Source organism: Linepithema humile, chromosome 8, assembly GCF_040581485.1.
Source record: "Linepithema humile isolate Giens D197 chromosome 8, Lhum_UNIL_v1.0, whole genome shotgun sequence".
Taxonomy (NCBI): Eukaryota; Metazoa; Arthropoda; class Insecta; order Hymenoptera; family Formicidae; genus Linepithema; species Linepithema humile.
The window spans coordinates 7,234,212-7,258,953 of record NC_090135.1 but is presented as its reverse complement, the minus strand read 5'-3'; the positions used below and the strand labels follow the sequence as shown (position 1 = coordinate 7,258,953).

The 24,742-nt window shown below is 42.7% G+C and overlaps 2 protein-coding genes across 3 annotated transcripts in view; one reads left to right on the top strand and one right to left on the bottom strand.

The window, feature by feature from the left end:
• The window catches only part of Rab3GAP1 (RAB3 GTPase activating protein subunit 1), a 30,575-nt gene that overhangs the window by 1,675 nt on the left and 4,158 nt on the right, over positions 1–24,742 (top strand). Inside the window, exons 1-6 of one of the 2 annotated variants that reach the window (XM_012376800.2) lie at positions 342–844; positions 1,176–1,458; positions 1,538–1,674; positions 1,771–1,984; positions 2,074–2,488; positions 2,827–3,041. In XM_012376800.2, the coding sequence (XP_012232223.1) occupies positions 649–844; positions 1,176–1,458; positions 1,538–1,674; positions 1,771–1,984; positions 2,074–2,488; positions 2,827–3,041 (1,460 nt within the window). In that variant the 5' untranslated portion in view covers positions 342–648. Of the gene's footprint in view, positions 1–341; positions 845–1,175; positions 1,459–1,537; positions 1,675–1,770; positions 1,985–2,073; positions 2,489–2,826; positions 3,042–24,742 lie in introns of those variants that run through there. The other variant, XM_067360289.1, reaches the window with a different exon arrangement.
• haf (leucine-rich repeat and fibronectin type-III domain-containing protein hattifattener) lies at positions 3,043–23,075 on the bottom strand. The gene is made up of 7 exons (XM_012376801.2): positions 22,984–23,075; positions 6,688–7,562; positions 6,206–6,521; positions 5,325–5,902; positions 4,503–4,935; positions 4,205–4,375; positions 3,043–4,116 (listed from the first exon to the last, which is right to left on the bottom strand). The coding sequence occupies exons 1-7, from the start codon at positions 22,985–22,987 to the stop codon at positions 3,830–3,832; spliced, it is 2,664 nt and encodes an 887-aa protein (XP_012232224.2). The 5' UTR covers positions 22,988–23,075; the 3' UTR covers positions 3,043–3,829.

Below are 24,742 nucleotides of genomic sequence, written 5' to 3'. Positions count from 1 at the left end.
ATGTATGATTATTGGAACAATAAATCTGAATTTAATAATTAATTAATAAAATTATAGATATATTCATTAATATAATAATAATATAATTTCATATTTCAACAAATGTATGAATAAAATTTAATATTAATTTTGTTAATTATTTCTTAAATAAAATATATTATATAAATAAACAATATATATCTTGATTAATGTAAATGGCTGTGATAGAAGAGATATAATAACTCTCTCTCTCTCTCTCTCTCTCTCTCCATATAATTTAAATATTTAAATTTATCATCGGTCAATCACTATGTATGATGATTATACCTTAAGTCGATTATGTAGTCTAGTATTCAGTGCCATCTGTATCCTTTATTTCCAAATAAAAAAAATGAACGTTACTTTGCGAGAAATGGACAAACTTGAACCGATCAGCTGACGCTAGTAGCAATAGAAACGTCAAATGCGTGTGAAATGTGCAGTATTCTTATTTGATAGAAATACTGATATTTTTGGAAGTAAATATAAATTTATGAGCAAAAAGACAAAAAGTTGAAAAAAAAGTGACACTGTGCTTTAAAAGAAACAGATATCTGTAAAGAAAAAAAAAAAGAATCTTAAACATCACACAGTGATAAACATTGTCTTAGGTTAGAAGTAGATTCGAAAATGCATCATGTAGAGATTGAGGACTTTTATCATCATGATTTCACTACCGTGTCCGAATGGGAGGTGTTCATTGCAAGGCTCGAGGAGATAATGCATGAATGGAAGCTGTTTCATACCAAAATTGCGAGCCCTCTCAAACCAGGAGACTTTGTCAACTGTGAATGGCAGGAAACGTCGGAGAAATTGAACTTTGCAGGTTCATATTTAACAGATTTCAATAGTTTTTTATAATTTAAACCTTTATTGAACTTTATTAACATGTTAAAAATCTACATTGAAAAAGAGATTCTCTAAAATCTTATCAATTTTTTATAAGAATATATTAAGTCTGCATTTATTATTAGAACCATGCGAAAAAGCCATTTGTGATATTTGTAGAAGTATAAATTATTTGGAATAACATTTAGGTTTACAAATTTATAGATTTAATATTATCTACAATGTAATATAAATGTTTATTTCTCATGTTATGATACAAAACTTTTAACCTAAATTTTTTTATTCTCTCAATTGAATATATTTTTCAGATGTAGAATTTACATTGAAGTACTATAAGTTAAAGAAGGAAGATGAAGAAGAAGAGACAGCTTCGGAAGAACGTGAAGAGGAGTGGATGCAATGTCAAAAGGATGCTTTGGATGTATCCAATGATTTTGTGAGACTCAATGATAATTGCATGGAAATAGCACGTTACTATGGTGTCAGAGAATACCTTGTCTTAATACCAGCTCGAAAAACAAGCTTGACAGACGAGACTAGAATCAAGATTTTACTTAGCTCGTTGACAATTGCAACTAACAATGCGAATTGGTAAGCTAATTTTCACAAGATGACTGTATTACATTTTCATTGCCAGAATCTTGGCTTTAATTTTTTTTATATATTTTAGCTACATCCCTACATTGGTGCAGGTGCAAGAACCTTGGCAGAAAATGTACCTCGGAGTCTGTGCTGGTAAAGGAACTTGTGTGAATCTCGACATGGTGCATTTGAAAAAAGTTCCACCGCATTGCAAATATCTTACAGGTACATATTTAATGTTTTTGTTAACTGTTCCAAACATATTGACTTTGAATTGTTGTTCCGAAAAAAATGCAAATTACAGACAGAGTTTATTTACAGGTTTACTTGCTCTTTTCAAGCAGAAGATTGGGGAAGGCTGCGGAGTAAGGCTCGATTCCGTAATGGTATCCATTAGATTTTCTTATTTGTTGAAAGATTGGACTAACAGTACATGGACGCAAGAACCTCCGGATTTCGATTTCATGCAAGGAGAAACGTTAGGTGTGGCCGAGTTGGGTAAACTTCCCTTCGGAGCAACCTTTGATCCTGTTGGGTACTTAATTAAACATATTGATTATATATTGACTTTAACAAAATTGTTAATAGTTTACAAAAAATTTTATTATCTTCCAATACTTTCAGGGAACTACATCTTTTCACTACATGGCCAGAAATGTCGGATAACGTTGTGGTGGACAGCGAGGGATACTCGGATCTCGAACCGCAATTAGCTCCTGAATGGTCGGTGCAGGTGAAAATGGTGGCTTTACCCGCTTGCCTGCTCGGCGAGTACATGACGGATTTTCTTCACCTTTGCAACAATCAGAAAACTATGGTGGAGTTGCTGGGTGAGAACGCATCTTACATCCATGACGACGATCAGACGCTAAGCTCGGCTTTCAACGTGCTCACTGAATCTAAAATACCCACAATCTCAGCTGTGGTGGGTAGAAGAAGTAGCACCACGAAGAAAAATAAAAATATTGAGGGTCCAATTTCCGAGGAGATACTGTTACCTATACTGTACTTTCTCTTTCCGGATGCGGATAACACCGAGGTACGCTCAGCTTCGTTAAAACTTTGACGCTCTGTTTTAGACGAATAGCTCTCTTATGTAGCATTTCAAGTTTCCAAAATATTCTTATTTAATATTTAGATGGTATAATTGCAAAGTAATAATGCAAAATTTTAATTTGTTTCTGTAAGTCTCGAAAGAACAACTTATGAATTTATTATCATGTTATCTTTTCTTTGCATCAATGTGTCAAACCACAAATTGTGAAGATTTCCTAAATGTTTTGAAAATAATTGAAATTAGCAATTGGTTTTTTTTTTACAAAAGATTCATTAACATGTACAAATGTGACAATAATCGCAGATTCTCTTTTCTTACAGAAATTTCCTTACAACGATATCGCCATATCCAACGTGGAGGACGACCAATGGAAGGGCGTGAAAACCTGTGCGATGGATAGTTTGGTGTGGCGTCTGTCGATCGTCGCTGCGCATTGCACGCACAATCTCGGCGGTGCGACCGCACTGGCACAGCTCTGGCATGAATTTGTGCAAGAAATCAGATTCCGTTGGGAGAAGAGCATCCTGATACCAGGGTGAGTAGTGAAGTAATCTCTTTATTTGTCATCGTTACGTCATCATACGTCGGACGACAAATCGTCCTCGTCGTCGACGCGCGTATATCTGCGAATGCACCCGCGAATACACGTATTATAAAATAAGGTGGAGCCAATGGGAGCTTCTATATAAAGTCTCTCATTTCTCGATTTCGGTCGTTCATAACCATTGAGAGCTATATTCTACGATATATCGGTTCGCTTAGTCGCGATAACACTTTTCTACAGAGCGGACGTTTCGATCGCAGTCTTTGGAGGGTAGAATTTCTAAGTCCGTCGTGCAAAGTATCGCGTCGTAATAAAAAATAATTCGGAAATCGAGCCGGCCGGAAAGGCTGTCGGCTCGCTCACTTACGCAACAGAGTTCTGTAATTAAGATTATTCTTATATAAAGGACTTATAACTTTACTGGAATGTACATATATCTAAGGTTGTTGCTAACACTCGAAATTTGCATCGGCCACGTAAGCACGATTACACGGTAATGCGCGCCACGCAGTGCAGCGTCGATCGAAACTGGTGAGTTTCGAGCGCGTAAAATGTCCAAGAGATTCTCTCGTCGCGCTGATAGCTTTGAGAATAGGCTCAGTCACTTCGGAATTGATTTGATACAAAGTCCTTATTCGGAGCAACTGTCAAAATTATCTAGACTTCGCTCAGCTTGAAAATGCATGAGCGAGAAGAGTTCATTAAGATTCGTACTGGATACTCTACTGAACACGCTTGAGCAAGAATGAATGATGAGATGACATGGAGATCGCTGAATCTTAAAGCGGAACTAGACCGCTTCTCGTGGTGGGGTTGCGGGCCATGTAGATGTCCATGTCGTGGTCGGTCCAGTTGTTCTCGTCGTAGTTGTTGAGAGTGTGCGTCGAGTCCGCTAAGCTGTAACGGCTGCCAGGTCGCGGCGGATTCGGCTCCAGAGTGCGGTTGCGCGATCGGGGTCGTTGCCGCCGGGCCGATGAGTGCGGCGGCAGGTGGTTGCTGCCGGGGAAGTTCGATCGCGACATCCGGTCCGAGGCGGCCGCCAGCGACTGGCGCGACTGTCGCAGTTCTGCAATGAAAATAGTAAATTTGTCCATCTTACGTTGACCGAAAGTAAACCGTGATGAATAATACATTAACGAACACGATGACAATACCTGGTCTCGTGTTGACGAGATTGGAGGCCAGCGCGGCATTGGCGAAGTATCGCGTAGAATTGTTGGAGAAACTGTGCTGCGACTGGCCGTCGGCGATCGATCGGGCCTTGGTGCTGTAATGTCCGGTCTGAGAGCGCACATCGTCGATGCAGGACGCTCTGGTGATCGATCCTGAAGTGCATTCCGCGTATATTTTACAAATATTCCCTCATTCAACTAATTTATTCGAAACTGAAGAGGATTGTGAGTTTTACGCGAGCAAAGTATTCACGAACGACGGAAAGAATAGACGATCTACCTTGTCGATCGATGGGGAAGATCCTCGGGCGCGGTATGCTCCTGTTGCTGTAAGCTGACACTTGGTCCCACTCCTTCTGCGCGTTGTACGCGCTCAGAGTGGCCATCGACGACAGGGGCCCGCCGGGGCTGGGCGTCGGCACCATGTTCGCGCAACAATTGACCGGCAGACCGGCGATCGGGCCGCCCATTTTCGTCTGTTCGATGCTGTGCAGTGTGTGCAGCTTGCGAGCGCGGCGTCGGTTCGCCACCACGAAGATGATCACCGCGACGACGATCGTGGCGCAGATCGCCGCGCTCGCGGCGATCGTGATCTTGTCCATGTTCGAAGTGGGCGAGTTCTCCGTTCTGACCTCGCGGCACTGATTATACGGTACGTTCGCCGGCGTGATGTTGGTCTCCTCCAGTGAGACCACGCAAACCACGATACATTCCTGCGATCGATCGATATCATGTGAATGCAATTTGATAGAAAAATTAGCTGAAGGGGTAGAATCTAGATCTCGAATGATCTTTGGAGTATCGTTGATGAAATATGAAAATGAGAAGCACGGTATATTGATGCAGAATTTCATTGTATTCTTGCAATTTATCATGATTTAAACTAACAATTTAGTTTAATTGTATAATTTATTGGCGAACTCGATTAATTTGATTCATTAGAATTTACTGAAAATGTTCTGTACATTTTAGTGAAGCTGCATATTGACGATTAATGCGTAAAATTGATTGCTCTCGATTAAAAGTTATTAGAGCGAATTGAAGTGAGAGCCGAGTTTTTAATCGGCTTTATAATTCTCTTAACGAAAGAACATCGCTCTACCTGCGAGGGCACGTTCTTGATCTTGAACTCTCGTTCGCTGGCCTCGAGCGGTGGCGCCTGCTTGAAACTATTGTCCCCGAACAGCCGATAGATCACTCGGAAGCCTAGAATATTGGCCGCTTCGGTGTCCCAGTATATGATAACCGCATTGTCTTGCCTGAGCACGTCCTTCACCACGATGTCCTTCTCGTTCGATTTCGATTTGTACAAGGGCGATCCCAGGACCAGCGGTGGCCTCGGTTGGTGCTGCTGCATCTGGTCCTGCGATTGCTTCGGCGACGACGGCGTGGTTCTCACAACCACAACGTTTCCGGTTCGCGCGGCGGTCGGTCGAGGTGTCGGGACGAAGGTTGACGGCGACGATGACGATGTCGGTCTTCTCTGCTCAGTCGACGACGGTACCGTCACGGTGGTTGTCGAAAATGTGCTCGAGATCACCTCGGTCGTGACAGTCGTAGGCCGAATGCTCGGAATGTGACTGTCGACGTCTCCAGATATAGTTTCCGTCGGCTCCCTGGTGTCCACGCTCTCCACCGTTCCGATTCCGATGATTTCCGGCACTCGCTCGCAACTCATGTCTGCGAGCAATAAATCTTTAGAATCGAATATACGTAGCATTCTGACATTTAATTTTTAGCGTTTTTAGAGATCGGCCTATTTTTATCTGTGCACTTTACATCATTTTCTTCATTAAAATAATCTAAATGTTGAAAAAATTAAATTTCTAGCATCTTCCAAGTTAATTAATTTTATGAATAGAAAAAAATTACACTTTCCGCATTAATCAACTTAATATTAATATTGATTTTTTTGAGAGGAAATTAAATTCTCGGGGAAAATAAAATTCCGCAAATCTAAGGAAAATTGCGCGCAGGATTTACCGTCGGGATCGATGTTGTAGAAGCTCCTGTCCTGCAATCGTTGCGGACTGCCGCAAAACTGTGGCTTGCGTTCGCGACTGGTAACCTGCAGGTCTCGCGTCTTGATCCACTCGACGATCCATCGTAACCGGCAATCGCAGACGAGAAACCGTCCGCCTAGGCTGAGGCCGCGCAGGGTACCGTTCAGCCGGACGAGTGCCTCTTCCGGTACCGTGGACAACGGGTTACCGTCGATCGCCAGCAGCGTAATCGACGGGTTCCCTTGAAAGGCGTTGATCGGTAGTTCGGTGATCAGATTGAACCCGATGTCCAGCACCTGGTTTCGTGAGAAATAATGCAGCGATAATTCGCGGGAAAACGCGTGAATTTCTTAATCCGCGCGAGAAAGTTGTGCGAACAATTTAAATAATGTGATAACAATTGCTTATTTTTCTCGAAAATTCAAGAGGCATTCGGATCCTCCGCAATTTCCCGTTACTCACTCTAAGATCGTGGACGCTGTTGATGGCCGCCGTGGGGAAATCCGGGATGAGATTGTTCAGCAGGCTGAGAGAGCTCAGGGTGTTCTTGATGCCGTGGAACGCGTCCGGGCCGATATTCTGGATGAGGTTTCTCTCGAGGTTGAGTCCGGTGAGGGAGTCCAGGCCGTCGAAGGCTTTCGTCCCGGAAGTGCCGGGCAGCTCGCGTATGCTGTTCTGCGACAGATCGAGGAAGGCCAGAGTCCTCAGTCCTCTGAGCGCCTCCGGCACCTTCTTCTGCCGCGTGCCCTTGAGATTGAGATTCTTCAGGGTGCTCTCCAGGCCGCGGAACGCTCCCGGAGCGAGAGTGATTTCGTTGTCGGATAGCTTCAGCGTGACCAGCTTGGTGCCGGCAAAGGCGTTGTCGTTCACCTTGGTGATCTTGTTCATCGAGAGATCGAGCACGGTGAGGTTCCTCAGGGTTTTCAGGATGGAACCGGGTATCTCCGTGAGCTCGTTGTCCTTGAGATTCAGGCTCTTCAGGTGATTCTCTTGGCCTTTGAAGGCTTCCGGCTCGATGGTCCTGATGCGGCAGCCGGACAGTTGCATACTACTGATCCTTAAGGTGGCGAGCGAGCCGTTCTTCAGGACGTCGATCGTACTGTTGTTGACGTAGAAGAGTTCAACCGGCGTTTTGGTAGCGTATCGCCGCATCGCCGACAACAGCTGGTCGTAATCGACGATGTCGCATTGTACTGAGAGAACGCCGGCCAGATTGTAGTCGCAGATGCACGAGCTCTCGAGATCCACCGCGTGCTGCGCCCACGGACAGGCGGACGTTGCCGCCGCGGCGACGAACGCGCCCGCCAGGAGCAGCAACAACTCTCTCGGGATTGCATCTAAAAATCGGAGTGCATTAGAAAAGGATAACGAAACAGTTTATTTAAAAAACATCAAAGCAAGTATAATTTAGGAAGAAAATTCGCCGCTCCACAAAATTTTGTGTTTATATTCGAAAAATCTGCTAGCTCCGAAGGAACGCGTTGCGGAATTAAAATCGATAAATAAAAATATTATAACATCGCGCGAGTCAAACTCTCTGAGATTTTTCGAATAGCGTGGATGTTATTGCAATGTCGTAACATGGATGGGGAACGCATCTTCTTAGAGAAAGCGCCAATTCCTTTGGACGCACGTGGGTACACGTGTGATTTCGAAACGTGTCGCAACGTGTCGGCTCGCGCATTCTCGCAATTATGTCTTTTCATTATAATGCCGTTCGCGCCTCCCTTCGCGGATCCTCAGGCCATTTCACAAACGCGAAATGCCATCCGGCCATTTTCACTGAGTATTATTCCCGCTCTCGTCTCGCGTCTATCGAAGAAACGGAGCATGCGATTCCGTGTTTTTTTTTTTCCGCGTAACGTTCTATTAATTCCACACCGCGGAGAAAATTTACGGTGAAAAATCTTGCGCCTTCTTTTGTATAAACATACACTTCGCAAACATTAGTATTTTCTAAAATAATGTATTCGCGCAATCCTCACAGATCGTAGTCAGATTTCTTAAAGCGCTTTTCCCTCGCGAGCTCTCGTTATGCCGTACACGGACGGTCGTTACAGTAACGACGTGAATGATCCATTTCTCTCCATATAAGAGCGGACGAAACCATTCATTAGGTTGCGCGGCAACGAACCTGCAGAACCTGCCAAATGCGAATCGAAGACTAATTATAGGGTTGCGAGCAAAAAGACAGTCGAGAAGAGAAATCGCTACGATATAATCGCGCTCTAATCGCTGCGCGGAGGCATTTAACACTTAATTCGCAGGTTTTAATCGTTATAAATAGAATAAACTGCTTCCAAACGTCGTAAATTTCTGTTTTAAATTTACAACGAAAACATTTTTACATAAATACGATTGCAGTTCGAAGGATAAAATGATCGTTAAGCTAAAATAGAATCGAAAGATTAAGTAACTTTCGCAATATTGAAATCGACTTATCACTGTTACGTTCAATTTTGATTCAAAAATGTTCCGCGTAATCGGACTTTCACGAGCAGCTTAGGTTTTTAAAGATAGCTTGATAATAAACTATGTAATATAAATACTAAATATTATTTCTTGCAATACAGCAAGTTGAGACAAGTTGAGACACACGCCAAGTCTAACGGAAAAATTTAACGCTGATAAAATATTTTTCTTTACTTTATCTATTTTAAATAAAATAAAAGAATTTTGTAATTCTCTAGACTTTACTTTTTGATTGTAAGACTATTTAGAGCCATATATTAGATTAACAATTTTACATTATTTTTTTTTTTTTCGTAATATAGCCTGTTTTCAGATTTTTTAATTTGAATGAACGAGAATTTCAGCGGGGGAATTCTCGACCGGATGTACGGTTAATTTTAATCAAGACAATGACGCCAGTCGTTTGTAGTCATTATGAGCCCGCAGGAATTCGTAAACCGTAAGGTGCGTGGCTATCGATAGCGAGATCGGACTGAGGACACGTATATCGCGCGTAACACTCCGGCCGTTGACTCGTAACGGGTTCGGTTCTATGGGCTCGGGTTCGTTCAACGAGGCGTTCTCGAGCGCTGGTCACGCCGACTTTTCTTGCACGCCACCACGATTTTCCACGGCTATCGTGTCTCGGCTATGTTATCGCCAACTAGCTCAATAATCTGCCGGTAGCGCAACTTATTTCAACTGTGTTGTAACTTATTTTATTTTTAATTTTAGCACAAAACGAGAATCCTTCCATCTCGAATAATTTGGGGGGGAAAAAAATATAAAAAATATTGTATTTCTTTGCATAATTAGGGATAATTGTAATAACGGAATTTTTCAATATGCCAGGGTCATCGATTTTTCCGTCGGTTAAAAATGGATTTTTTCCCTCACGCTGTTCTCGGCAGGTCGATGCACCGCGCACGCATTATGCTGCGCGCAGCGGTAATGATTGCTGGATTATTATACATCGCGCCACGCATTTCCATTTCAACACCTCGGAACATCGCGGTCGGACTTTCGAGTTTTTCCCGGTCTCACGTTGCGCCGTGTTAACACGCCCGTGTATCTCGCATGAATTCCCGCGAGCGCGTATCGTGCGCCATGCGCGACGCGATTGCGGCGGTGCATCGGCAATCGCCGCAATCCGCTCGCGAGACAGGTAGGAGCAAAAGTAGGTTGAGTCTCGAAGGCATATTATTTCATTTCCCGAGCGGAGGAAATGTTGCGTGCAATATCAATCGCTGCAGCGATCGGAGGAAATTGGGAAATTCGTTCACACTCGACAAAGCAATTCGATTGAAAAGAGCAAAGCAGGATGGCGCGCACGGCTGATTTCCACTAAATATTTTTGCGACGAGAAAGTACCGGCGTGTCAAGGCCGATAACATTACGAGAGGCGGGCACGGGTGTCGTTCGCAAGAATATTTACGAAGGACGAAGCGAGCTAAAATAATATTCATTTTGTAATATTCCCACGTGAATAAAGTGCGCGCGGAAGCATCATTCCCCGAGAGACGCTTTAATTGTCGTCACTTGCAGTCGTTGCTTTTTTTTGCTTACGTCACACGTCAGGAACATTCACTTATTGTTAGGTTCGCGAAACTATTTAGCCCAGTTTTAATTACACGCGATACTCGCTTAGGTGCTCGTGCGTGTAATTAGCGGAATACGTTTCTTCGCTGTATCGCGGGATCGACTTCCGACTTGCGTCTGTGCAAACACGGGCAGGCCATTGTGGGTCGGGCGTAAAATCTGGGAAAAACACGGCTCACCTTTCACATATTTTCCGGTCGCCGCGGCGATATCTCGGCGATAATCGACTTCCGGATGAAAAAAAAAGGGTTCACGACAGAGAGAAGTCGTACACATCGCGGATACGCGGCTGCAAATGCGCATTCCCGGGGTCGATGAAAGGAACATTGCGGACCTTTCACTCACGATCTGATTGTTCCCGCGTAAATATGTAAACGCGTTTTTTTTTCGATAAACACGGATATCGCACCTTTCCTTCCTGCGCGAAAAACCGCGCGCGAGTCCTGAGAAAACGGCTCGGCAACAAAGATAGCGACGGGCGGCGAAAAATACGCGCTATTACACGTCTGTACGAAACAGAGTCTGAGGGGATGCGATTGATGCAAAAGTAGGGAGCAACGAAGGCGGACTATTGTGTGCCAAAACGCAGGATGTCAGTGCGAATTAATGCATTTCATTAATTCATTTCATTGTATTCGCCATTACTTGCAGGATACGTTGCGCAACAGTCTGAGAGTTTGAATAATTGTGGAATCATAAATTCCGCATGATCACTATCTGGAATGAAAATCGGCGGCTCGGTAAAAATCGAGACACTGCCGTTATGTTTGTTGTACGCGCGAGAGTCATTCAAGCTTCTCTCGGCATTCCGGCGCGGAGAGATTTTCGATTGCGTGCGGCTCGCGAAGAGATGTTACGACGTTCAATAGCTCGGATACGATCTTCGCGCGTGTAGGGAATTTTCAGAGCGCAGTGGGCGATTTGGGCAGTGACAAGAAAAAAAAAAAAGAAGAAGAACGCGAGGAGTAACGAATTAATTAAACTTGCCATCGTTACGGCGCCGGATCTCGAAATACTTGTTAATGAGAGCACGCTGCCGCTTAGCGTAGCGCGTCTTGTTATCGTTAACTGCGGCGCGCGGGATTCGCTGCCGATCGTTATTCGCTATCGTGAACGATTCACAAAAAAAAAAAAACCGTATGAAAAGATCATGTTCAAGTGTTTTCAAGCCTCCGGTCAAATTAAAATTTAATTCCGAGATTAACTGTAATTCGGAAAGGAAGAATGATTGATTGATCGAAGATACTCTTGCAGTAAATTTGAAGCGTTATATTAATGTTGGGGAATTCCATTTTTACAAAAATTCCATTTTAATAGCTAAATTTTGAAGTTTTAATTCGGTGTGTTTTAATGAGGTACACGGCGCACGTATACAGTATAGTTATCTTTAATATTCAAGAGATAATCTCGGAGGCATCGCTTAATTACGCGATTAAGCTACTGAATTAGTTAACGTGTAATGAGCGCAATTAGTGCTTCCACTACATCGGCGATTGAAGTTCGGCGGAGCGTTATCAGGGTATGACCGAATGATCATCTTTTACTTCCTGGTGCTAGTGACCTTGTGTATGATGTTAGCGATGATCATGAAATGATAATGAAAACGCTGAATTGTTTGATTAACGGAAACCGCGCGATCAGAGTGCTCAATCGGAAACGTAAAAAAAAACGTTACAAAAGTACACGTCGAAATTGTCACATCTTTACAAAATCGAGCGGTGTCCGGATGATCGCGATCGATGCATCACGTATGCGTGCGTATCGGCAAGGAAATTATCAGACTGTGACAATACGGAAATGCCAATCTCATCGGAGTCCTTGACCGTGCCATCAACTCGTTGATAATCATGCAAGATGAATGATCGTGCAATTGAAATATTGACTTTAAATTAAAAATTATGTGAAATGATTTTCAGCTTAGCGACGTAGGAAAGAGTGTTGTATGCGAATTGAACGCGACTGATTAAAACATTTTTTTTTTCATTAAGAAAAATTCCTTTGATTTTTGTGGACAATATTTTTAAATACATTGCGACGCGTGTCTTAGGAAAATACAATACAGTCAATGTTGTTCGTTTGAATCGAAAAGATTAATTGAACAAATGATGAATTTAACGGGTCTGCTCTCCCTAAATGGCGATGCTTCCTCTTTGCGTGACAACGTGATTAGTCATTGGGCGAAAGAGCTCTCGCAGCTGTCCCTGAAGAACCTGTCGGCCGATCATATGGCGTTACGACATCCACCGGGCGAGACTGACCGGATTGGATAACCTTTCACCGAAGAATGCGACCGATCATACGGAGAAATCGGCAGTGAAAACGCACGCCTCGCCATCCGAGAGCGGTCATCGTTTTCGATTTTTAAGCAGGTCAAAAAGGTTGAAGAGAGACGTTGGATCAAAATACGCAGGAAAAGAATGTACTACGGCGTTATCCTGATTATCTCATTTTTCGACATTGGTTTCAGACGTTAATCAAGTAACAACTCGCGTGAAAGATTTGAAATTATAGCAATTAAAATATAAATTTTATCTACTGCCTTTATCATATATTTATAGACAATTATAAGTCGAGCAGATCAGAGAGTTCCAGAAGAAATCCACATCCGCGAAATATAAAACATCGTATAATAGAAAAATTCTCACGTCAACTTGTCAGCGAGATTTCTCTCCAATCGTTCGACGCTCTCGGCGATTCCAGATCGGTATGGTTTTCCGTAAATCAACATTTCCGGCGACTCGCGTGGCGCGTGTAGAACACACATGCAAGTATTACTCGCCGTGGAATCCGATCCTTTCACTTTCGTTCTCTTTCGGCTTTCCGTCTCTCCTTCTCTCCGTCCCTCTACCTCTTTCTGTTCTTAGCCCTCCTTCCCTTCCTCCATTCTGCGCGATACATTATTGGTCGAGATTTATACGCTATACCAGATTAGAATGTTGCGATAGATTGTAGTAATCAATGGTCGGCTAACACTCGTGTCAATATCAAACGCGCGACTAACGATCGGTTCCCACGATTAATATCTCGCAATTTTTCTCTACGCCGGATAACGTAGCGCTTTCTCTACAATGCGCGATGCTTATCTGCCGAAACATTCGAAGTAGCAAATAGTTGCAATCTGTGAACCAGTCTTTCCCTTTGCAAAGTGGGAATTAGTATTATCTGGTCGATATCAGTGTTAATATGAAAAATATTATTTTCAGCTTGTACTTTTTCTCAAAATAGTCTTCAAAAACATTAATCCATATTTAAATCGTCATTTTAGATATTACAAAAAATGTGCAGAAATATTATTAATATTTTATCTACCAGTGTAATCTTTTTGTCGTGATCGGCTTGTCTCTCTGTTTACAATTATTTTCTAATGTTAAAGAGTTAATGTTGAAGAGTTATAGACTTTAGTAGTCAGAGCTAGAAATGTAGAGATGCTAATCAGAAAATAACGTCATCAAACGAGAAATAAAAGCAGTAACATTTTAATTGGTTGCAAATTCTTGATTTTTATTTATAATTACTTTAATACGTAGTTTCACGGCCATTTAGAAAAAGTAAGAAGCAGCAAGAAAAGTGTACGTTGTAGTGAAATTGATTCTATGAGCAACGGTTCATCTAACTGCTAATTTTCGCGTTATCGCTGAATCGCGTTGACTTAATAAGCAAATATGGAGAAAGTGCGTCTACTTTACATTTGCTCTATTTTAGATGGCTGCAATTCGATGTAAATACATTGCAGCCTTTTCTCTCACATCTCGTGTCTTATCTCGCAAGAGCAGAAAGCGTTTGCACTTTTCGCTTGAAAACGGACGCGCCGATAAAACGGTATCGCTCCCGCAGGTCGTTCAGATTGCATCGCGTGTGTTATTTGGACAGTAGTTTCCCGCGTAACTTTTGACGAATAATATTGACAGTAAGATTTCTACAAGCCGTTCCTCCATAAACGTTAATTAAAATTGATTGACACCCAATCGACCTGCTGTCTCTTTCTATTCTCCTCGTTAGAGGAGAAGTAATCAACTCATCGACGAAATTTGAATGTTAAAGATAATGAATTACATTCTAAGAAATATGCAGCCGACGGCATTAAACCCGAGATTATAATTGAAAATGCGAGTTCGTGCGTGCGCAATTCTTTCACTCGACTTATTTACAGCTATTCGACATTTGCGAGCGATGTATCTTTCATTGATCGCAGAAATTCCGCGAGCTAGCTGAATAAAATCCTGTTAATGACATTTCGTGATTCTGCCGTGCCTCTCTCGGCGGGTTTACGCGTTCAACAAACAACCCAGATAGACCGCGACATTATTCCGCTGTCGATTCTGTCCGCAAGGCTGAGCTATGTCCACTTCAAAGGTCTGAGAGTCGCTCTTAGCAAAACACTCAATCAGTTCTGTCTATCTACATTTCCATTTATCTATCTGCTGTTTATCTACATTTCACAGAGAAAGATAGAGAGAGACATCTTAATTCAAAACTAGACAAGAGAGCTATAAATAACATTCAACAACAACAACAAGTGAAAAAGGATATGAGTGACTCTGCGGCATTAATTACGGATTCAGGAACGCCGGTGCAATTCATCTTGGATGCAGCGCACGCGCCGCTGCATCCAGCTTTGAGAGACCCTCGCGCGTCTCATTATTCGGTCCTTCTCGTGTTTCCTGTTTCGGGATTTTTACGGGCAGCGCATACATTTTGCTGCGGGGCTGCTTTACGACCCGCCGAACTTTCCATATGCCTGTAACGGTCCGCGCTACCAGTCTCGGCGCAGTATGCCAACCGACTATCTAAGTACTGTTACCTGCTCCATCTCGCAGGACGCACATGTACGCGGCCAACGGACCGGGGAACAACAAGAAGCTCCCTCGACCGAATCGCGCCGCGAATGTAGCGCGTGCTAATCCTCGCCAATGACACGTCGCGTCGATCGGGACGCTCGAAAATCACTACTCGATCGTTCATTCGAAGGAGATACATAAAAATGATAAAAATACGACACGCGACATCGGCACGACAGGTTTTGAAAGTTTAACATGCGTTCGATTTAATCTGCAAATAAACAACGTGAAATTTCGTAAAAAATACAGTTTTTTTTTTACGGCTCTTCAATCTTCAACGATTTCGATTGGTGGTTTATAAAGCGGTTCCCGTAAAACTGGACCCAGTTTGCAGTTGGAGCGGCGCGACTCGCCGCAACGATCACGTCGGCCAACGCCTTCATTTATTCTAAACGATTCTCAATTACCGCGAAGCGCGATCGCACGCGGCGAAAGTTTTCAATTTAACGAGATGTGATTCGAGCGCGCGGGCAAATGAAAAATTGCCCGCGCTCCAGTTTCGCTTCCGTGAATCCGCGGCATTTTTAGGCGTGGCGCAATTCGCCTGCCGATGATTAAGGAACGCGAGTCAAGGAACGAACTCCTCGGCGCGGATTCGGCACGCGTTCTGCAATTTAGCGGCAAATTCGCCGTGGCTCGCTCGTCTCGTTTTATGCACAAGGATGCAAGTCGGCACCGTCCCCTCATTTAAGTGTCTCGTAAAAAAAAAACGGCCAGCTCTCGAAATCGTGGCCGATCGTCGTCGACCGCGGCGATTAACGTTTCACGGCTTCCAGCCTCGGAAGAAGGCAGCGCGTTTTTTTTTTTTTTTTATTAACAATTGTTTTGCTTGCAAAAAGCAAAAACGTGACAGCGCGATAGCTTCGGATTGATCGCCTGAAGCCAGAGCCAATGGTTCTCAACGTGGTACAATTTTTTAGTGAATAGGCCTACATTTTTGAATCCTAAGCAGAATAGTAAAAATGCTGGACAATACTGAAGTACTTCAATAACGACGAATCAAATCCGGAAGGTTCAGCGATAAACGCTAATTAATTTACTTACGGATATCAATTAATTACAGATGATTCCGCCTGCGTTGTGAATTAAAAGTAGCGCACGCTTATTTTGCGACTACGAACGCTCTAAGTGGATTATTTCAGCGAATCGAAACTAAGCGCTCGAGCAATTGCACCATCGCGATGAATTAGGCTCCATTACCGGAGGAAAATATGCATGTATTACGCGGATCCGAGCAAACGACGCATTAGGGCGGTTTGTTCTGCTCGGCGGGATATATTGCTTCGATCTGTCGATCATACGCCGATGATCATCACGTTACGGCCGGCCGCGCTCGATCGACGCTCGCTTTTCACTCGAGAATGTCCCGGCCTGCTTCGATCCTAATGTCCGACGCGATCCTCTCCGATTGCGCGTCCCTCCCCGCCCCCTTCCCGGCCCCGTCGTCCCCGAGAGAAGATAATCAGCTGGCTTTCTCGCCGCCTTCGTGCGAATAGCGAAATATTTTATCGATGACGCGCACCTCGGCATTCTATCGACAAATTAGGATGCGGCGATGACTCAAGAGTCCCCCGTTCCGTGAATATCCAGTCTGTCGATGCGCGAAACGATTAGAATATATTCACATATGTTATCTGTTATTATAAAAATACGTACACGCCTTGTACAGACGGAAAGTGAGAATTTTCGCATTTTTTAAGTCGCATAAAAAATAGGGAACGCCAAGTTATTAATAAAAAATTACATTCACAGAAACTATCATGTTTAACTTCTCCGTTATTTAATTGAAAGCGGTGTTGCTTCTGAAAACAGTGCTGCAAGTGCTGTGTTTATATTGTAATCTAATTACGTATGCAAAAATGTAAGAAAACATCTCTCTCGATTTGTTATTCCTCAGTGGGCTTTCATAAAGAGATGCCACGAGAGATGCTTCGCGGCCTGACAGGATGACGGTCGTGCTTTGTGTTTCTCAAGAGAGCCGCTGTTTAATTTCACAATGCCGAACCGCGCGCGTATACACGCGACTTCGACATCAGGTACAATGACACATGAATGAGGCCCATCGTCGGTGGGGGTGGGGGGGGGGGGATTTGCTCTCTCTCTCTCTCTCTCTCTCTCTTTTTCTCTGGAGAATCGTCGTCCAGAACGTCTCCCAAGGATTTCGTCATTTCATCGTCATTCGCGACAACAATACGCGATTCTCATGCGAAATGTTACGCCCAGATAGAAGTAGGCGATGCTTCAAGGAATTTCGGACGGCCGATTGTTCGACGAGATATCAGCCGGTGTAATTAAGAATCACTTGCGTAACGAATGAATATTAATGGCGACAATCCCTGCGTCGAAATCGATTCACGTCGATCGATATTGATTTAAAACTTCGGGAAACTGCAGGAAGGACAGTGCTTTTTCGAGATGTGAGTTTGATAATTGAGCTTTAGATAGATTCATAATTTTGCTGATTAAGAAAAAACTGTATTCGAGGGATTTATTTATCAAGATATTTTGCGTCGAGACTCGAAGAATCAGCTCCAAACTCGCTGAAACGTGCGCATCTGAGAAAAAAACCTGATGTCTATCTGCGCATGAAAGAAAGCGCGATGTGCGAACACTGCGTAACTCGCGATTCCTTCGAGTAACAATAACAGCTTGCAAAATAACTGGTCTACTCTGCTCGCTCTCCTACTGACCCCGTGTAAACCCTGCCTAGAGAGATAAATGCCTTTCGCGCATGCTGTCGGTTTTGTGGAAAAGAATTCGTCCGTCGAATTGCGTTACGCGACGCTTCCACTTTACGCCACGGGCCGTGAGAATTGTCGCACAATGCCGGGCCCGAAGGAGGCCCGACCACAATAACGAGGAAACGCGAGAGATAGGCCCGCCGCGCGGCTTTAATTACGGACTTCAAAATCTGCCGCCCAGGCGCAATCGTCCGTTCGCGTAGACCTGTGAACCGGAACGCGTCGCGACGCGAGTTTGTGCCGCGGAGTCGTTAACCCGGCATTCAAGTCTCCGATGCGTGCGTCGCGTCCGCGTGATGTCCCAAAATTCTTCGTTCCTTCAATAATTGCGTCTCTTCAATTTTCAATATTGCACATTTTTGTGCTTCAATTTTAATTCAAGATTGCAGATAAATTGCACTCTATTTTGAGATTTATCCGCTAAATCGGACTTGGAAAGCGTATAATTGAGACGAGTTACGACAGCGGGCAAAGGTTGGATCGATCGATTCGTGACCGGAACAGTTATTGGGCGGCAGGTGCCTCGACGGTGCCCGCGACGGAAGTCGTGAAGCGGTTCCGGAAATGAGAGCTGTGACGTTAACTCGGTTTCCCTCGGTCTCTGAGATGTGGGTTAGGTCGCACTGGGTTACAACTCTTCTTCTTCGAGGGTCTCCACGCTGGGACAATCTCGACGAAGATTACCTACGAGATTCGCCCACGACTTGTCTCGCCATTTCATTGCGCACTTTTATATTTCCGGTTTCATATGGAAATTAGGTACGAAGATTAGCACGCAAGATGATCATTATATTATTAATCATCAAGGGTTGATGATAATATTTCTAATAACGGGTTCTACATTTTTTGCCGTCTTCTATTCTTCAAATCTTTGATAAATTTGGGATGCATTTTTTCCCAATTGCAAAAAGCTATCGTTATTTTGCAACCGTTTTGTACTAGAATATCGAGATATTTATCGCCCAATAAAATATCAACATGAGTAATTTAAATTGAAAATATTATGTCACAGTCGGTGCGCGTTGTTTCCAATGAAATGGCGAACGTTTCATACAGTCATTGCGGCTGCTCATCGTTTTACAGTTGAAAAGAGAAAACCCTACGAAGACTTTAAATCATTCTGCTCTCTGTGGTTTCGTTCGCAACAAAGTATGCGAGAAACGCGACCACGGCACGTTCGCGCCGTGCACCGATGCACGTGCCTTTCTAAAACGCGAGCCTGATCGCAGTTGCAGGCGGTCTGCGGCTATTTGAAGGGTACCTTTGTGGATAAAACTCACGTAGACGTAATCGCAAAGGCTCAGTGATTCTTGCTACACACTTGTGCGGCGCGAACGAAACGTGCTTCCATTTAGACTATATATAACATTTTGGAATCATTGAATATTCTTCACCGATTCGGAACTCTTTAGCTGATTTGAAGCTGATTGAGGGAATTATTTGCTGCAAATTTTTTGTTAATTATTGTATAATCCTGGCTAAATGTAAAAAGACATATTTTAAGAATTTTCGCAAGTTTTCTAATACATTAGAAACTTGTTTACGATAATTCTATATATTTAACATTCTCAACCGATTGTCATCATTTTTATGAGATTTCGTGTTAATTAAAGCGCTTGACTCGTATTAATTTAAATTATCGCTAATACGAGCAACCGGAATTATCGAAGTGTTACAATCTTATGTGAAAAAAAAACCGTCGTCTTGCTCTCAAATGTACACCTTAAGCGTGTAAACGCTAGGCGCGAACAATGGCGCTCGCTAATTGCAATTGGCGTAGAAGCACGCTCGTTAAGGAGCGACAACGCGAGTTGACATCTGTTCTCGTGTAATGACGATCGTTTCCTCCCGACAATTTACGCTTTCAGCTAGAACGCTACAAACGTTGCACGAAAGCACGTTGAAGATATTTTTAACTTAATCAAGAGTCGCGGTCGCGTGGACATCATGATTATGCACACCCCCGATTATATCTTCCAGGATTTTATGAAAATTTTTATAGTACATAAAAATCGCCATTCCACGCACATTTAATTATGAATTAATTGCGCTTAGCGCTTCGTAAGCCGTACTTAAATCATTATCTTCTTAAAACAGTTAATGTAAATGTTTTATAATTATGTTAGCATCGTTGAACACGACTTTCCTCCACTTTGTTTATGAGGAATGCGCGAGAGGTGTCTTAGACGAATCTCGCGATCGCGGTGGATGCACGGTGGCGGCAGTGCAAGTAATGGAAGGGGGATGAAGGCAGGAATCGAGGCAGCGGAGCATCATGGTCCGATGGTCACGGCTCGCGGACAAACGGACCACCATCGCCATGCTCGTCGGCCGGTTCGCGAGTAAATCTCGGCAATTTCTCCGTAATGGTTGCCAGACAGGACGCCATTACCATACGCCCTGATTTTTCTCGTCAGACCGACCGTGACGGTTAACGTTGCTCGCATGCGATCCGAAAAGATGCTCTTTGGTGCGTTGAACCCGGTTGAGTTATCGCGAAAATTTTAATGTCTCGCCGATGGAATGTGAAACGAAAGTGTCGGGACGCTTCAGTAACGTTTGTTCCGCATATTACTGGCAATATATATAAATTTCAATGTTTCGCGGAAGTGTGCGCGCGAATGCTCGTTAGAATGAAGATGGTAGCTTCTTGACGATTTTTTATCTATACTATATGTTGTAATTTGATTTATACAGAGATTTTTTCAGAATTAGATTTAATAATTAATTAAATGGTGAACGTTCTACTTTTTAATTTATTGACATAAAGCAATAGCACAATGTTTTGTTTGTCAAATATCTGGAAATCATCAATTTCTAATATCGCAGAGGCAGTAATATCTATATTAATTGTAAGACACTTTGTAAGACAGAGAGAGAGAGAGTCTGCTCGAACAATATTATCAAAGAGATTACATATTTTCACCCCGTGCGCAACTCACTCTCGCGACGTGTCATTATATAAAAAAATATATTCCCCGATCCACTTTAACTTACGTAATGTCTACGTAACGTTATTACTCGCGCAGAACGACACAACAGGATTGATAATTTAGAAGTATAACTCGCCGAGGATATAATGCAATCCATGAGAAGCGCAGCCCGATTTTTCCCTCGCTTTTACTCGCTCCCCGCCTTTGCGTTTTTCTTCTCAGTTCCTTTTTACCGCGCGTATAAATTTCACACTCTCCATCCTTCCACGTGATATCGCATATCGTTTCCCGATCGGTCGAGCGCAAATGAAATCGCAGAGATAAGCCCGATTGCATCTCGCACGTTTATGCAAAGCGTCGTCCGTAGCGTCGCGATTCTAGACAGACCTGTATCATTTGTCACTTCGTTAAGGAATTCCACGCATTCCTCGCGGCTCTGGAAAAAAACGTTGATATCCGGTCACAGCTCTCTGAATTACGCGTCCGCCACTTGATTTATCCGTTCTGAAAGTTCAGGATCTCCGAAGGTCGTGATCGATGTTTAGTCCCAGAATTTTATGATGCGAGCCGGTTTTCACAACACGTTTAAACGCGGTCGTGCGAAATCTTGCTTCTCGGCGAAAAGTATTGAAAATAATTGAGAAGCAAAGATTTATGTGAAGTCTACTGTTAGTGTAAAACGGAATTTACAAGTTGCAGGCTTAACTCTTTCTTATATTAAACTCCTTATCTTCACGCTAAACGGAAAACTGCATAAATTCAATCAGATAAAAGATTGAATAACTTAGCATTAATTCTTTACGCAGCTTTAAATCTTTACGCTTCTCATACAAGAATGCAAGCTGAAAAAAATAGCATGATATATAATAATACAATTATCCAATATAAACGAAAACTTTTCTGATACAAAAATTGTACATATTTTTCAATAATGTCGTTGGAAGAAAAAAATTATCTTTTCCCCAAAGAAGTTCGATTGTTCGATTTTATGTCTCGTAAAGGATTAAGCGGACGGGATGCGCGTACTATTCGGTATCCTGTCTGGGTGCAGGAGGTACCAGCGTGTACATCGTGTATCTATAGTGCGGTTCAAGGTCGGACGGTGTACGTTGAAGACGATAGGCGTAAGATACGCGCGTAGGTGCATTAACCCTTCGAAGAGTCCGCCGTAGCCACGCGACTTAGCTATAGTTTCATGAAGAATAATATAATGCTGGTGCGCTCGTGAAACAGCGAGCCGGATAATTGAACATTTTTCCTACGAACGGGAAAATCCAGTATTATCGATTCCAGTATATTTTTCACGAAGGGAACAAGTTTCGCGAATTGCTAAATTCTCAATATTTATTTAAAAATAATTGACATTAAAATAAAATCTTTGGAGGACCAATTGGTATTTTGTAGAATGAAAACTATTTCAGCGAGCGATAAGAAAGAAAAATTATTGCTAGTTTACACACAAAATTTTAATCTAATTGAATATATTTATGTTTGATTATTTAATTGAATTATGAGCATGTATTACTTTGAATCTTTGCACATGTAAACTTCTTTTGAAGAAGTTTTAGCACATTTTACCGCTTCGCGAAATACAGTTTTGTCTGGCCCGGCGTCTGCCTCGAGGTAATTCGACGAGAGATAAATTTCTCGATGGGCAAACTGAGATAATACCGTTAGGTGTCTATTGATGAAGAAAAAAAAATTTAGGATATAAACGAATGACGGTTCATATCTAATCCTTCGCTGAGCACATCAAAACTTCACAAAAAAAGTTCCGATAGAATTATGAACGATGAGTAAAGGTTTACATCGCTTCCGCGGCGCAACTTCGGTTAACGATTCCAATAACTCATAACATTTTCTTCGGAAGTTGTACTCGTAAAAAAAAAGCCCCCTGAAGAAGTTCCTAATTCAACATTTGTGTAGGTTCGCGTGAATGAATCATTTCTGTGTTATAATCACGACAAATCTTGCTTTAGAATTCAAACATTTGTTGAGTGAGTTCCAAACACTGCTCTGTCAACATCAGACGGTTCTCAAGTTGTTACAAAAAACACATATTCAGCTTCGTGTCCTTTCACGAAAGTCACGAGTTCGAATGAAGACAAAATTATTTTCCGCCGTACGAAGCGTTTTTTAAAGATTTTTATTTAAAAAAAGCTTCGCAAACCTTTAGTTAAAATATCTTCTACTCACTCATAGTTGCTCGTATCGTCTTCTACGTGCGAACAGTTTGGGCCATGGTGTACCGAGGAAAAAGTTCGGCCGCCCTTCGCTGGAAATACTCTGGGGGGGGGGGGGGAGCGGTGCGATCGGAATCCGCAGAATGTGCGATCTCGCAATCTACGAACCGATCATATCCCACATATAAAAAAAAAAAAAAAGAAACGAAAATATTCAACACTCTGCGACGAACTTCCGAATCGCGTGCACGGACGTGGAAGATTGCTCGCCTCTCTTCACCGTTAGCTCGGCCGCCGCATCGCGATCTTGAAGTCGACTGCAAGAACCGAGCACGGCCGCGTCTGTCCCCCGTAGAAATCCTGCCAAGCACCGCAGAGCAGCGTGGTAGGGCAGCCAGCCTTCGGCGGGTAGGCTTCGTCGTAGACTGGGTAGGATATTAAGCGCTCGCCGCCGACAGAAAAACCTTGTCGAGGGCGGAGTTGACCCTTGACGGTCCTGCCGCGCTCGGGTTCACCACTGGACATCTTCGGGCCCGATGTTCAAATCATCTTTCTCGTGAAGTAAAATAATGTAATGCTACAAACGTATAATGTGCATTTTATGTACCACTGCAAAAATGTAGAAAAACGTAGAGTGAAAGAAAGCGAGTATAATTGCATTTTTGGCTGTTCTCATTTTCTAATGCTATTTTATCAATGTTATTGTAAAAGAAGGATTATTGCAATTAACGCAGCTTTGCCGTTATTTAACATTTTGTTTGTATCGTAACTGATGAAGAAATTAACTTACGGAAAAAGATTATGCAAAATAATTCTGAAAAATTGTAGTTTTCAATTTTTCGTACAGCAACAATTTTATGGAATAATCCTTGAAAAACGCAAGTAACGATAGAGATCTTCGTGTAAAAACGTACAAGTTTTGAATTGTTCAAATTTTAATTAAACTCCCACGATTCTTTTTAAAATAAGCTTGACTTTTAAATATTTACGTTGAGTCTAATATTAATTCCAGACCGGTCGCGCGTCACACCCCGTGCTTCCTCTTAGGCAATAAAACGTTTCGAAGGTTGGGGACGAGCTTGTCGCTCACCTGTTGCTTCCACTGGCTTCCTATCGTGTCGCCGAGCCGGCTATACGCGACAAGATTTTGTAAGCTTTACTGCGTGTATTGCGTGGCCGAGGCAATTGTGTCGTTAGTTTCGCATTTGCTGTTACTGCAGTCTGATTTTCGATCGGAAGGCTTGATAAATCGATATAATCAACCTGTTTAACCGAGTTCTTATTTTTTTTTTAAACAAAAACTCTCCAGTGCTCTGAATTATTCGTACGCAACTGTAAAAAGAAGAAAAATTCAAATCAATTGAAGGAAATTTATTGAGAAAAGTGCGTATTCTTACGAAACGAGAAAGGATGGCTCGCTTTTACTTTTTTTTTCTATTTTCAACTTATTGTCTCATTTGCTCGCTAATGATGCAATTAAATATAGAAAGTGAAGAAATTCTGATTGATCTTCTTTTTATAAAGTAAATTGAATATAGCTTGATGTAAAAATAAGCTTGACAGCTGCAAAGTTAATTATAATATCGCGCGTACTGGCATATTAGATAATTTCGATAATTTTAATAACATCGAAACGGCGAAATTAGCATAACTATATGTTCATTGCTGGCGCATAGGAGATGCGGCTGCAATTTCTATTACTCATTAACTGCGGCAACGGAGTACCGTTACGCGTGTGAATGTTAAAATGTGAAATTACACGGGAGGTGAGT